This window comes from Aphanomyces invadans (genome assembly GCF_000520115.1).
Source record: "Aphanomyces invadans strain NJM9701 unplaced genomic scaffold supercont1.10, whole genome shotgun sequence".
NCBI lineage: Eukaryota > Oomycota > Saprolegniomycetes > Saprolegniales > Verrucalvaceae > Aphanomyces > Aphanomyces invadans.
In genome coordinates, this window is record NW_008580155.1 from 851,862 (window position 1) to 865,441 (window position 13,580).

At 54.4% G+C, this 13,580-nt stretch overlaps 9 protein-coding genes across 10 annotated transcripts; 5 read left to right on the top strand and 4 right to left on the bottom strand.

The window, feature by feature from the left end:
* Window positions 1-41: 41 nt before the first annotated feature.
* On the top strand, window positions 42-269 carry H310_05930 (hypothetical protein; the record flags this gene model as incomplete). Its single annotated transcript, XM_008870799.1, has 1 exon — window positions 42-269. The coding sequence occupies one exon, from the start codon at window positions 42-44 to the stop codon at window positions 267-269; it is 228 nt and encodes a 75-aa protein (XP_008869021.1).
* Window positions 270-278: 9 nt separating this feature from the next.
* On the top strand, window positions 279-1,446 carry H310_05931 (hypothetical protein; the record flags this gene model as incomplete). The annotated part of the gene is made up of 4 exons (XM_008870800.1): window positions 279-684; window positions 735-1,022; window positions 1,075-1,178; window positions 1,234-1,446. 4 exons carry the CDS (start codon window positions 279-281, stop codon window positions 1,444-1,446), a joined length of 1,011 nt encoding a protein of 336 aa, XP_008869022.1.
* Window positions 1,447-1,488: 42 nt separating this feature from the next.
* On the bottom strand, window positions 1,489-1,974 carry H310_05932 (hypothetical protein). The gene is made up of 2 exons (XM_008870801.1): window positions 1,809-1,974; window positions 1,489-1,760 (listed from the first exon to the last, which is right to left on the bottom strand). The coding sequence occupies exons 1-2, from the start codon at window positions 1,953-1,955 to the stop codon at window positions 1,617-1,619; spliced, it is 291 nt and encodes a 96-aa protein (XP_008869023.1). The 5' UTR covers window positions 1,956-1,974; the 3' UTR covers window positions 1,489-1,616.
* A 465-nt stretch (window positions 1,975-2,439) lies between these two features.
* H310_05933 (hypothetical protein) lies at window positions 2,440-5,079 on the bottom strand. The gene is made up of 5 exons (XM_008870802.1): window positions 5,015-5,079; window positions 4,285-4,955; window positions 3,446-4,240; window positions 2,968-3,389; window positions 2,440-2,909 (listed from the first exon to the last, which is right to left on the bottom strand). The coding sequence occupies exons 1-5, from the start codon at window positions 5,066-5,068 to the stop codon at window positions 2,527-2,529; spliced, it is 2,325 nt and encodes a 774-aa protein (XP_008869024.1). The 5' UTR covers window positions 5,069-5,079; the 3' UTR covers window positions 2,440-2,526.
* Window positions 5,080-5,194: 115 nt separating this feature from the next.
* Window positions 5,195-6,311, top strand: H310_05934 (hypothetical protein). Its single transcript, XM_008870803.1, has 2 exons — window positions 5,195-5,269; window positions 5,323-6,311. The coding sequence occupies exons 1-2, from the start codon at window positions 5,199-5,201 to the stop codon at window positions 6,209-6,211; spliced, it is 960 nt and encodes a 319-aa protein (XP_008869025.1). The 5' UTR covers window positions 5,195-5,198; the 3' UTR covers window positions 6,212-6,311.
* A 30-nt stretch (window positions 6,312-6,341) lies between these two features.
* On the top strand, window positions 6,342-8,482 carry H310_05935 (hypothetical protein). The gene is made up of 12 exons (XM_008870804.1): window positions 6,342-6,427; window positions 6,498-6,561; window positions 6,619-6,707; window positions 6,764-6,814; window positions 6,864-7,083; window positions 7,159-7,206; window positions 7,272-7,372; window positions 7,431-7,581; window positions 7,684-7,725; window positions 7,782-8,081; window positions 8,140-8,283; window positions 8,345-8,482. The coding sequence occupies exons 1-12, from the start codon at window positions 6,387-6,389 to the stop codon at window positions 8,405-8,407; spliced, it is 1,314 nt and encodes a 437-aa protein (XP_008869026.1). The 5' UTR covers window positions 6,342-6,386; the 3' UTR covers window positions 8,408-8,482.
* Window positions 8,380-10,337, bottom strand: H310_05936 (hypothetical protein). The gene is made up of 7 exons (XM_008870805.1): window positions 9,699-10,337; window positions 9,514-9,645; window positions 9,374-9,463; window positions 9,073-9,321; window positions 8,916-9,017; window positions 8,763-8,862; window positions 8,380-8,713 (listed from the first exon to the last, which is right to left on the bottom strand). The coding sequence occupies exons 1-7, from the start codon at window positions 10,296-10,298 to the stop codon at window positions 8,601-8,603; spliced, it is 1,386 nt and encodes a 461-aa protein (XP_008869027.1). The 5' UTR covers window positions 10,299-10,337; the 3' UTR covers window positions 8,380-8,600.
* Window positions 10,338-10,421: 84 nt separating this feature from the next.
* H310_05937 lies at window positions 10,422-11,496 on the bottom strand. 2 transcript variants are annotated; one of them, XM_008870806.1, is made up of 4 exons: window positions 11,366-11,496; window positions 10,940-11,313; window positions 10,658-10,883; window positions 10,422-10,605 (listed from the first exon to the last, which is right to left on the bottom strand). In XM_008870806.1, the coding sequence occupies exons 1-4, from the start codon at window positions 11,475-11,477 to the stop codon at window positions 10,511-10,513; spliced, it is 807 nt and encodes a 268-aa protein (XP_008869028.1). In that variant the 5' UTR covers window positions 11,478-11,496; the 3' UTR covers window positions 10,422-10,510. The 2 variants fall into 2 exon arrangements, with proteins under 2 accessions (XP_008869028.1, XP_008869029.1); XM_008870807.1 differs by having other exon boundaries at window positions 10,940-11,496.
* An 83-nt stretch (window positions 11,497-11,579) lies between these two features.
* H310_05938 (N-acetylglucosamine-6-phosphate deacetylase) lies at window positions 11,580-13,274 on the top strand (the record flags this gene model as incomplete). Its single annotated transcript, XM_008870808.1, has 2 exons — window positions 11,580-12,268; window positions 12,314-13,274. 2 exons carry the CDS (start codon window positions 11,580-11,582, stop codon window positions 13,272-13,274), a joined length of 1,650 nt encoding a protein of 549 aa, XP_008869030.1.
* Between the last annotated feature and the right edge of the window lie 306 nt (window positions 13,275-13,580).

Genomic DNA, 13,580 nt, shown 5'->3' on the forward strand with positions numbered 1-13,580 from the left:
CCAGTGCTCAGGTCGATGGTAACCACACCGCCGTGGTCGACATGGCATCCCCTGGCCACACGGCCGTGAACGTTTCGTTGTCGCTTGTGGCGCTCTGTTTCCTCTTCACCGGTCTAGCTGTCGTAGCCGACGACCACTTGGTGCCTGCGATCGAAGTTCTGTGCGAGAAACTCGATATTCCCGAGGAGGCAGCGGGCGCGTCGTTCCTGGCGTTTGGTAGTGCCGCGCCAGAGATTCTTTTGAACGCGGTTGCGACGTGCGAACACTGACTCAAGTCGATGGAGACAACGCTCTCCGCCATCCAGGGATCGGCTTTGATAGCATTTGGCCTGATCCCACCACTGTGTGCGTTCACCACGTGCGAGCCTCTCGCTGTGTCGTGGGCGCCTCTCCTCCGCGACACGATCGCGTACATTGTGAGTCTCATGGCACTCGTGTGTTTCATGCAAGACTCGATCGTCACGGTGTGGGAAGCGTCCATGCTGTGCTTGACTTACGTCGTGTATCTCATGGCGATCTACCTGCCCGTGTATTTCAACCCCACCTACACCGCGTGCGTGCTGCTCAAAGACGAAACCAGCGCAACGTCCTTGTCGAAGCTGTTGGATCCAGCTGACCACGCTGCGCCGACTTACGGGTCGTCGAGTTTCGACCCCGTGCCGCTAGACCCGACGTCGTCACCCAGTACGAAGACGGGTCGACTTTTGTGTGTGTATTTACTGTGTGGGATGTAGAACCATGGGCGCGAGTTTGCCAGGCTGTGAAAAGACTTGGTCGCGTGTGCTCGGTGCCATGTCGCACCCTCTTCAAGCTCACACTTCCCGACAGCAACTCCTCGTTGTACTTTGTCACCATCGTCCTGTCGTTGGCGTATGTCACGGTTTTCTCGGCGGGGGTGCTCTATTGCACGCGGAAAATCAGCGCCGATCTTCATCTCTCGACGACGACGACCGGTGTGACGTTGCTGGCCCTGGGCGCTCAAATTCCAGACGCGATTGCGTCCGTGTCACTGGCTCGCGCAGGTGGGTTTGTCGACCGCCGCGCGTGTCGAAGGGATGCCTCACAGCTGTGCAGGCCATGCCGACGCTGCTGTCTGCAATGCCATCGGTTCCCAAGTGATCAATGTGTCGCTCGGGTCGGGGCTTCCGCTAGCAATCTCAACGTTCTACTACGGATCGGTACAACGCCACCGTTGAGAGGAGGGATCGGCACGTCTGACATGTCCTTGTGCAGGTCAACATGGCGTACGAGAATGAGATCATGCTGTGGAAGTCGCTGGCTGTCGTGATCGGGTCCTACTTGCTGTTGAATTTCAACTTTCGCAGTGTGTTTTGCCTCTACGACGCCAATCCGAAGGACAACTTCATTGGTCTCACTAAAGGCGACGGCGCCATCCTCTTGACGCTGTACTTGCTTTGCAACGCTGCCATCACCATCACGTCGTAGGAGGTCGCCCCGTTCGAGTCAAACTCGGAGCCATGAGCTTACCTCGTACAGTTCAGGAAACGTCGTGGAATGCCTCAGACTGAACACGAGACACAATAGCAATATGTGTTAAGCACATTGTACAGCAGGAAGGCGCTCCACCCCCTTCAGACCTTTTTGCACACAGGTCCTCAGGCGAGCCCCATCCCGCCCCCCTGCGCAGCAGCGTGTGGGGTTTGACGGGCTTCCATTAACTGTTGAATCTTCTCAAATTCGTTAAGCACTTGCGTCACCTGTGTGCGGGATAGTTGCAACCGAAAGGCTTCTCCGCTCACCTGGACAAGAGACAAGTGGAGAACAGTGCCTCCGTGGGTCGTCCATACCTCACGCGGATTCAATTCCACCAAAGCCTTTGGCTCGTGGACGTTAGCGTGCTGGTTCGTGTGGAGCACGACATCTACTCGCCACTTGAGGCTCGATTTCTTGGACTCGTACGACGCCGTGGATGGAGCGGTGGCGACGTTATTCATCGTTAAGTTGAAATGTGCGAGGAAGATCGTATCCGGATAAATGCCAAAACGATATCCGGTCACACGACAATCTCGGACAATGGAGTCACAATGCCTACAGATGGGGGTCGTGAATGCAAAGCTCCTGGCTGGAACGATGTCTTTGCCTCCACTCAGCTTTGTCACGCTCGCAAAAGGGCTCTGACCACACATGGAACGACCATGCGTGTAGTCTTAACAACTGTCTCTCGCACGAACTCATGGGGAAACACTTCTGTCCGGTCGTTCACGAATGATGCAGAGGGCAACGCTGGTCGAGCCCGTCCTTCTTGACGTCATCGCCGATGGCAATTCGAACAGAGCTTATAACGTTTGGAGGCAGTCTCACGGGGATTGGAGGATCTTGGTGATCCATTGCGACAACGTGTCGGAGCCTCCATCCTGATTGTCGACTGCGTTGATTGCTTCATTCGCGTCTGGAACTCCTACAAACGACGGAAGAGAGGTCCGAAGTAGCACCTTCATCTAGGCCTTATCATTTTAACCAAGCGTGTATTCAAGATATAGTGGGCGACAAGTTACGCCAGTGGCGTTAGAGTAGTTGCGGAGCTTCCGAATTGGGGAGAAAGCCCGACTTCTTGCGCTGTTGCATCATGGACAAGTTCCTTTCTTTGGCGGCAGACTCTTTGCTCAGACGTGCGACCTCTTCCTGCGTCAGAAACAAAGACGCGTAGTCTTCGTGCACGGATCCATCGCTGCCCAAGAGAGGCCACACCTTGATCATGCCGTCGTCGTACCCCGTGGCAAAGATATTCTGGCCCATCGCCAAGCTGGTCACGCCACCGTCGTCTGTGCCGACATACGTGCACAAGAGCTGGAATGGCGCCGTGGCTTGCCACAACATGGCCACTCCATCTGCGGACGTCGATACGAGCACCTTGCCGTCGTTCGACACGCACAGCTTGGAGAGGCGCCCTACAAATGCAACCATGAGATGAAAAGTGGACGAGGGTGGCAGCACATCAACACATACCCTTGTGACCTTGCAGTGTGCCCACAGGGCCAGTCGGCGCACGGGAAGTATCAGCGAGGTCCCAGACTTTGATCGTTTGGTCCCAACCTCCGGAAAAGAGCAGCGTGCTTGACGAGTGTCGCCCCCATGCCAGGCAATTCACGGCGCTGGAATGGGCATCGCGGAGATGGGCGACTTCCGACAATGACTTGCCAGTCAAGCGCCAGATCTTGATCGAGTGGTCGTTGCCGCACGAGGCGAGGCGGGGATGCTCTCCGCCCGACATCGGCGAACTGAAGGCCAAGGCGAACACGTGGCCTTCGTGAGGGCTCCCGATGCGCTTGGCCGGGGTCAAGGACTTGATCTCTTCTTCGCCCGCCAGCAGGGGCGCGCTCGCCCCTTGGTACGTTTGTGTGAATTGGTTTAAGGACCACACGCACAAGCTACCGGAGAGCATCACTTCATGCAGCACAGAAGGCCAATGCTGTCACCAACTTACCTGTAATCGTGGGCGCCACTAACGAGGATGGACCCGTCCGGTGAGATGGCGAGGCAGTACACTTTGCCGCAATGGCCGGTCAATTCCACCACGCACTGCGACACAAGCAAGTTATCGTGCGTCAAGTAGCCTCGGATGTCGTAGTCATTGCCGGAGCAAAACAGCACGCGGGAGTCGGGAGAGAGAGCCGTCGCACCCACAGCGCCGATCACGTCGAGTTTGGACTCGCGATACAGCGTGTCAACGTTGTACAGGTGGATACGGCCGTCGAGGGAGCCGCTGATGAGGTGCTGGTCATCGCGGACGAGGTGGACTTGGGTTACGCCGTTCGTATGCCCGATAAACTCGTTCACGCGTACCGGCTTGGCCAAGTTTGAGATGTCCCAAACATGAATCTCGTGGTTCCCTGAGGTTGCCATGAGGGGCTTCACCGGGTTCACCTCCATGCGAAATACGTTCTGTTCGTGCGCGGAAATCGACGCGAGCACTTGGTCCGTTTCAGTTGAGAGGCCAACCGCGACCCCCGACGGCGGGGTCGTCTTGTTGCCCAATCCAAGGATTTCCTCCAGTGCCAACTTATCTGCCGCTTCGCGATCACGCTCCAAATCTTCAGCAGACAACACACGATCGTCGTCCACGTCGAGCTGCATCAGTTTGACCAAACGGACCGTGCCGTCCACGGACGCCGAGTACATATACTCGTCGTGGGCCATGAGGATCATGCGGCGGACATCACCGGCATGGCCTGTAATCGTGCGAAGTTCCCGATGCTGGCCAACGTGCCACACCTTGATGCTACATCAAGCGATAAGTGTCGTGACACATGACGGCCGACGAACCTGTTGTCTCGGGCACCAGAAAAGAGGTATTTCCCGTTGGCGGTCGCAGTCAGCGCAATCACGTCGCCTTGGTGGCCGTCCATGGAAGATACGATTGAGCACGCAATGCTGCCATCGTCGCGTCGTTTTGCAATCGACGACGGATGCAAAGTGCGAACGTCCCAGTGCTTGATGGAGCTGTCCCGACCACACGAGAACAACGAGTTCGTGAACAAGTTGAATTCGAGCGCCATGAGCGGCGCCTTGTGGCCTGTGATCGTTTCCAAGCATGTCCACTCGTGGGTGTGCGTTGCGTCGCGAATCCAGATCTTGATGGTTGCGTCTTTGGACCCGGTGGCCAAGAGGGAGCCACCGTAAAGCCACGTCGCGCACGTAACATCGCTTTCGTGGTTGTTTTCTTTGCCGATGGGAACGCGAAACACAAAGTCGCCGGCCGCCACGTCAACAAACGAAATGCCCTCGTGCCCGACGACCACTAGCATATCTTCGTTGTCGGGGGAGAAGAGAAGGCCATTCACATCTTTCTTGAACAGAGGAATCACTTTCTCGAGGGTCACACCGCGCTTGTCATCGTGACCTGCGATAAAGATGGCGCTGTTGCCCGAGACAAATGCCAAGCGGTTGCCGTTAACAGACCAGGCAAGCGCCGATTCGCGGGCAACGCCAACGACCTACATGGGCCCACACACGACGCGTCAACAGCAACACCGTGGCAGCACGGGGGCGTTACCTGCACAGGCTGGCTGCACACGCGGCTGGTGTCGTTCACGTACAAGTCGGTCATGTGCTAAACGGGATCTGGGGAGTTTGACAATACTTTGGAATACACCAACATTCTCAATGCGTGGCCAATCATGGCTATCTGTAACCGGAATATCCGGATGTCGCGCCTAGTTCCCATTGTGGCATCCAGGATGCGAGGATGTTGCGTACGCATGTGCCCGGCCCTGGAAGCCCAGGAGCGGTCGGAGAATCATGAGCTTTCGTACGGATGAAATGGAGTATGTTTGAAGCATCGCTCATGTCATGGGTGTGTAGGAAGTACGAGCGACCACCGTATGGATGCCCGGTGAAGAGGTATCGCCGCTCTGCTGCAGGAACCATGATCGACCCTGCCGATGTCCGCCCTGTGCCAGTGCTGCTAGAAACGACGCACCATTTGTTGTCGCTTTTGCCATCGGAGCTAGAGCTACCTCTAGACTTGTACCACTTTTTAGACGATCGCTTTCGCGCCATTCGTACCGACTTGGTCCTGCAGGAAGACGCCCCGCCCGCCATACTCCAACCAATCGCCCGGTTCTACCTCCTCGCCCAATGCATATTGCGACACAGTACTTCAAAAAACCTGGACGGGCGGTCTGTGTCATTTGCATCTCTGAAACACTTGCTAGAAGAGCAAATGCACTCGATCCTGGCCCAACTCAAAGTATCGTCGCTCGAATTCGAGCAATACTATCTCCTCGTCCTCATGGATAGCGCCTCGTTTTCCCTGACCCTTCGCGACGTGTACATTCGCTCGGCCAACGCTCAAGCACTTTGGTCATGGTTTCGCTCGAATACTCGCCGTGGAAACTCGGAACATATCTTGCATCGCGCTATTCTCTTCGGTCGTCTCGCGGACCAATACCATCAACACCTCATCGTCCTGTCGAAGGCATTCACAAAGCAAGATAAGTTCCCCCTCTCCGATCTCGTGCGAATCGTTGGTCTTACCTGTATTGACGACGTGGCGCTTCTTTGTCATGCCTTTCACATCGACGTGCATGAAATCGAGTCCTCTGAGCCTTTCGTGCGCTTCAATGAACGACCGCTTCAACACAACCCCGATCCAGCAATCCTCGCAGAGTTGATGCATCTCGAGTTCACTCGGATCGATGCACTCCGCCGTGGCGCTCCTTTCCGCGAGATCCTATTGCGGGGAATGTGACGGTCGGGCAAATATCGTTTTGCATTCGATAAGTATTCGATTGTGCAATTGGTGAAATTCACAAATTTTGCAGAGAATGAACAAGTTTTCATCAAATGTAATAAACACACGTTTATTAAAAAGACGTGTTGTTTTTGCTTGATTCTAGTCGCCCAATCCAAACCAGACGCCAGCGATGGCGCAGGCCGTGGAGAACTTGGTCCGGATTGTCGGCCGGTAAGTCTGCCTCCAACGAGTGGAGATAGATGTGTGTAGTGTATTGAAAGGCGGGACGATGGCCACGTAGGGCATTCTATGCAGATGAACACATTGTCGTCCTGGAGGCATTGATTCGAGAAAAGTATCTCAAGGTGCGCACCCGAGCGTTTTCTACTGCATGGAACCATAAAGGCATGAACGACCCTTAGGACGATGAAATGGGGAACGCAGTGAACTTGCAGACAAAGCAAGTGCGCAAGATATGCCATGACCTCGAAGCCGACCATCTTGTGTCACGGTATGTAAGGCTTGATATCCGCCACGTCAATGGATGTCCCCGCGTTGCATGACTAGGGAGGAACTCAACGACAAAAAATTGGGCGGCGCCTCAAAAGCCACGTACTGGTGGGTTCAATGGTCTCAGTCATGTAGAGTTCTCATGACGGCGGTGCAGGTACATCGACTATAAGTACTTTGTCGACGTGGTGAGGTACCGGCTGTACCTCATTCGGACATACTTGACCGAAGCTGAGTCGTTGGAAATCGAACGGCAAACGTATCGCTGCGACAACGACGATTGCGGCCGCGAGTACACGGCGTTGGAAGCGCAAAAACTCGTGACAGCAGAAATTCACGAGTTTTATTGCGGCCATTGTAACTCCAAACTGATCGAGGTGTGCCATCGGCTTTTCAACTTGACGCGTTAACCCCTAGCAACCCTGGAATCAAATTGATCGTTGAGTCGGTAGTGCGACAACAACGAGCGGCTCCAAAGTGCGCAGAGTTTGCTGAAAAAGGTATGTCGCTACGTGGGAACAGAGGCCAGGACTGCCATTGACGGCACAACGGATGGCTCCAACAGTACATGGCACAAGTAAATCGAGCGGAAGACCTCCACGAAAGCATCAACGAATGTCTCAAGAAAATTCAAGAATTTCTCAACTCTGGTCAAGCGCTTCCATCGTACCACTGCACAAGTTGCATTCTCTTGATAGTTGGTCACGCATCGTCGGTCGTTTAGAAACTTGCCGAGCGAAAACCGAGCGGCAGGCCGAGGAGGTGACAGTGTTCGTGTCCCTGCGGGTCGAGGGGGCGGTGGAGGTGGCGGGGGTGGCGGTGGAGGAGGCAGTCGAGCCAACGAGCCGCAAACATCGCTGCTGTACGGGAACAGAGTACGTCCTTTGAGAAGCTCGCGCGATCATAGCGGCTGTGTCCATCTTACCTTACGTTTTTACAATCCGTGGACGTTATGCATCCGAACGTGGTTGTTGTAGGCGCCGGAAGTGGTTGTCTCGATATCCACCGAGAACAAACCGGTGCGTCGAGCTCCAATTGTATGGATCCGTAAAAAACGGCCTGGTTCATGCGTTAGCGCAATGAAGTCAAGCTGGAACCCACGGCGGCAGTGAAAGAGATGCCAGTGCACTTACAAGGCAGCAAGATGAGCAATGAAATGGCTTCCAAGTACAAACAAAACAACATGCCACCGCCGCCGACACCGTATGGTCAAGCGGCGCATATCAAAGACGAGCCGACAGATCGCTTCCACGATCGAGATGATGACGGCGACGAACAGGACGCCATGAAGGCCGAGATTGTTTTGGACGACCACACAGGACACAACGGGGTGTGGAACGATGGGGGCCTCGATGACGACGATGGCCTGGACATGGTGGGAGTAGCATCGAGCCTGGCAAATGTCTCCATTCATCCGTTTCGGGTATGTGCAGGACTGGGAGGACTGCACCACGAGCCAAGAAGAGTTTGTCGATCCACATTATGTGAATGAATTTGTCACGGTTCAAGGGCTCAAGCAAGACCTGCTTGACGTGACGGAGGCCGACATCGACCGCATGACCAAGGACGAATATGTGGTACGTCTGGCTCCTGTCTAGCTGTGTCCGTGTTTGCTCTGACGCTCGAGGTTTCTCGCAGGACTACTACCACAAGTGCAAACTCGTCCGTAGCCGTTTTGGCCAACATCGACAGTACTCTTAAGAGTTGAAAACCACTGACGTCGACGACATCAACTTGTTTTGAGCACCGTTTACACGAACAACGCAGTGGCTCTGACCGTGTCGCTGTATGCCAGTATGTTGGTCGAAGGAACTGGTGCCACGGAGCTCACGAGCGTCGCCCTCATGTGTTGGTGGATTCGTCATGCACACAGGACGATCCTTGTCTAGTTGGCTTACTCGCTGTCTTCGTCGCTCACATCGGGGCTCCCGATATCGTCGCCTGCGTTCTTTACCAGGCTTCCACCGTGGCCCACCATCCCATTCAACCGTTCGTCGTAAATGCCACCTAAACGACATAAACATGATGCATCGAATCACTCGAATGTCCAACGTACCAACGGTGAGCAAGCTCTCTGTGCGCTTTTCTTCTTCGGCTTCGTTGTACGGACGACGGTGAACAACCGCCCCCCGTCGGCGCTTGGCATCTCCCCCAATCTACACGGCAACATGAAGGACGCACAAACACGATCGGCGCCACGGGGTCCTACCTTTGTCTTCTTGAGCGCAATGTTGGTGCTAAGGCTTGCGTACGTAGCCGTGGACGAGTCGGGGTTGATCATCAGCATCAACTGCTGCACGTCACTCGGAAACTATACCGGAACGGTTGAGGCACAGGGGGAGCAAGGCATGGTCAGGTTGGCATACATGATTGATGCTGAGGACGTAATCGCGAAAGAATTTAAACTTTTCGCCCGCCCCGTCGTCGCCCGAGTCGTTGGTTTTCGATTCCTCCAGTGCTTTGTTCCCGTTGGACGGGAACAAGATCGAACCAAGAAGCACGTCGCTCGCGTTCGGCTGGGATACTGTCACGACATTGCGGAGCAGCGCGTGCGACTCGCGGTCAAAGATCGCTGGGTCGTGCTTGGTTTCGGACGACGGCAAGATATCGTACGACTAGCACGATTCGTCAGATATCTCGATGATGGAATGGTCCATTGGTACCGACCAAAATGGAATAAATATTGCTCGATAAAATTTCGTCGGGAAAGACGTCCCACACTTGGACAGGTTTGAGGTCCGCCTTGAGCGGGTGCACCTAGACAAACCCGATTGAGAGGCCGACGGTCGAGGGAATGAGTCGCATACAATCTTGTTGGCGGGCGGACACAGGTCGAACGACTCGTTCGCACGCTGTTCGAGATCCTTTTGCATGATGACGGACAACATTGCCTGGTTCTTGTCGCGGATTTCGACTTGCAACTCGCTCTCGTTTTTAAACTAGTTGGGTGGAGCGGTGAAGGAGATCGTGAGCGAAGCACACATTCCGTTACCTGATGCACGGCCTCACTGAGATCGGTCCCCATGAATTCCGAGCGTCGCAACCACGGTACGTGCGGCCGGATCTTGGCCTTGGCCGCGGACGACCCGCTGATGACTTCCGGCATGTTGAGCAGCTCGATGTCGACGTTGGTCATGGCGCGCTCCGACACGTCGGGCACTTCGAACTTCTCAGGATCGATAAGGTCAATTGGCAGGCCCAGGTTCGGCTCAACGTAAAACTCATGGACGTAATCGCGCTCGACGAGTGACGGCTTGTACTTGACAAACCGATCAGGGTCGTGGGCATACTGGATAAACTTGGCATCGAATGGCAAATCTGGCAGCTGGTTGCGGAACTCCAAAGTCCCAATGAACTCGGACTGTCGTCCCAAGAGATCGCGGCGCTTCTCTTGTGCCTGTTGTTCAAGCACGCGGCGTGTGTGGTCCTTGCGTTCCTTGAGCTTGTCCTCCTTGTACTTTTGAATCTTACGTCGCTCCATATCGTTAAGTTTCTTTTCGTCCTCTCGACTGCGTTTCTTCTCCCCATGCGAGTGAGAGTCACGTGTTTTCTCGTCACGGCGCGCCGCCGTCGCCTCGGTTGGTTTCTCCATCCCCGATTCGCTTGATGTGGCTTGGCCAGCCGCGGGGAGTTGTACGATTAGGACCAAAATGGCCTAGTTTCATGGTTTTTCCCAATCAATTTCGGATTTTACCAATTTTACACAACGAAATCGTGTAAAATAACCAGAAAAAGTTAGGGTTTGCCCCACATCCAGAGATCCTACTACTAGTAACTACTAGTTGTAAACCATGTCGAAAATGCTCACTTCGCAAGCATCCTCATGTTCGTCTCGTGGAGCCCTTTGAAGTACTTGACCGTCTTCACCTTGAGCTCTAAGGTTGCGTCTTCATCGCACACTAGACGTACGACACGATAGCAGAGAGCGACCAAGCTAGCAGCATTACGTACCGATCGCGGCCTTGTTGTGGTTTTGAATCGCAGACACCGTCCACATGTGGTTGACGCCTTCTTCGATGCATTTATACAACGCATACGCTTTCGAGTGACCCGTGATGATAATGAGCACCTCACGCGCATCCATGACCGTGGCCACGCCCACGGTAAGCGCCATCTTGGGCACGAGGTTCATATCGCCCCCAAAGAAGCGCGAGTTCGCGACAATCGTATCGTACGCCTGTGCATTGCCGTTGATTCGATGTCATTGACAGGGAAATAATAAACAAAACATACCAGCGTCTTCACACGTGTGCGGGACGACAGTGACGAACCAGGCTCGTTGAAGGCAATATGGCCATCGGGACCAATGCCCCCCAAGAATAGCTCGATACCGCCAAAGGACGCAATTTTCTCTTCGTACAGTTTGCATTCCTCTTCCAAATCTGGCGCATTGCCGTCCAAAATGTGCACGTTTTCACGCTTGATATCAATGTGTTGAAAAAAGTTCGTCCACATATAGGTATGGTAGCTCTCTGGGTGGTCCCTTGGTAGGTTGACGTACTCGTCCATGTTGAACGTGACCACGTTTTCGAAACTCAAAATACGTTCGTTGTGATATTGTACCAGTCGCTTGTACGTCGGCAACGGTGAACTACCCGTTGGGCAACCTAAGTGCATTGCCACGAGCTGAATCCGCTCAACACTCTGTCGTGGACATACCCAAGACAAACGGCCTCTCCGGCGTGGGATTGAATTTTTTAATGCGCTTCACCACATACGCAGCGACCCATTCAGCGACGGCGTTGGCATCTTTCTCGATGATCAAGCGCATGTTGGTGGGGTTCTGCCAGATGATAAAGGTATCTGTGGATTCCCGGATAATTTTCAAACCAGTTATCCGGAATTGTATCTTCAAGCGCACACAATTCATGCAATGAAGGACAAGACGCTCAAGGTCACAAATGTCCGACTGCTGCGGGGTGGCAAGCTGACCAACACATTTCTATGGGTTGAAAACGGGAAGGTCGCTGACCCGCAAGCACGATACTGGCGAAGTCAATCCGCCGCTGAGTATGGTCCCGGTGAAGTTGTGGACGGGCGAGGACTCATCCTTGCCCCTGGATTCGTTGACATCCAGCTCAATGGTGCCTATGGACACGATTTCAGTGACGTAAGATGCACGGAAAACGACGTGTTAGAGGTTCGACGACGGCTCGTTGCCACGGGGGTCACGTCGTTTTGCCCCACGGTGATCTCTTCAACACCCGCAACGTATGCCCGAGTGTTGCCAAAATTCAAACGCACGACCGACGGCCACATCGTGCAAGGCGCCAATATGGTGGGACTGCACTTGGAAGGTCCATTCATCAACCGTCAAAGAAAAGGTGCGCACAAGGAAGAAGTGCTGCTGGATCCTGTGAACGGGATGCCGTCGTTGGAAGCAGTGTATGGTCCATTGAGTCACGATAACGTGGCGCTGGTAACGTTGGCCCCTGAGCTGAAGGGCGCACCATTGGCAATATCCCAGTTGGTCGAGCGAGGAATCGTCGCATGCGCTGGTCATTCGTCGGCAAACATTCAAGAGGCCGTCACTGGTGTTGTTGCTGGGATTTCGATGCTCACGTAAGTCACACTGATTGATGCAGCACGCTGATCTTGTACATCTAGACATCTCTTCAATGCGATGGTGCCTTTCCATCATCGCGACCCTGGCCTTGTGGGGCTCCTAGGTGCCACCGAGTGTCCCCGCCCATCGTACGGCCTAATCCTCGACGGCATCCATGCGCATGCTACTTCCTGTCGAATTGCCCAAGCCAGTCACCCGGATGGTCTCGTTCTCGTCACAGATTGCATGGCTGGTATGGGCCTCCCCGATGGGTCATATGTCCTTGCCGACCTCCCCGTCGACGTGCAAGGCGGCCGAGCGTACTTGCACAACACCCAGACAATCGCAGGCAGCGTCGTGCAAATGGACACGTGCTTGCGCACTCTGCGCCAGTACACCGGCTGCTCCGCCGAGTACGCATTGCAGGCTGCGTCCACAAATCCTGCTCGAGCGCTTGGACTGACCACTAAAGGGTCCTTGGAATTTGGCGCAGACGCTGACTTTGTGCTTCTTACTGAAGACCTCCATGTTGTCCAAACATACATCGCCGGGGCATTAGTCTTCGACCGTCTAGGTGAACTACACCTCAACCCGCATCAGCGAGAGCCTGAAACGACGCTGCCCTGGCGCCTCACTGTGTTCGATCTAGACGATGCCCGCGCGTTGGACAAAGCTGCATCGGCAGGCAACCTCGCCTTGGTCAAGCAGTTGCATGCCCATACGAACATGCGCTGTACCAAGGACGCAATGGACGACGCTGCATCAAATGGTCATTTGGACGTCGTTCGCTTCCTGCATCACCATCGAACGGAGGGATGCACAACGCGAGCGATGGACTATGCAGCAGCCCATGGCCACCTGGATGTCCTTCAGTTCCTGCACGAATATCGGGTGGAAGGATGCACCGCGTACGCACTGACGACGGCAGAGGCAAAAGGTCACTTGGCAATAGTTCGATACTTGCAGGAACACCAGCATAGTGTCTGTGTGAGCGAAGTGCGGCAAACGGGAGATCGAATCTAGACCCCAAGTTCAAATGTTGTATTTGTCAACATCTTGTGAGCATGCACTTCGAAGGTGCAGTGGCGTCGGGTAGGTGTATAGATGGATCTACAATTAGGGAGTATGGAGCGTTCCAAAAATTGGCATGTGACCTGAACGTCGAGGGCCTCGTACGCGACCATTGGTCCGAACCCTACAATATATATCTGCACGACTGCGATTCAACAGCATCGACGCACGTGCTGGGGGGGCATCACTTTCCTTTATGTACAAGCTGCTTCATGTGACAGCAGGGGCAGTCACACATACTTTCTCGGTCGTTGCCCA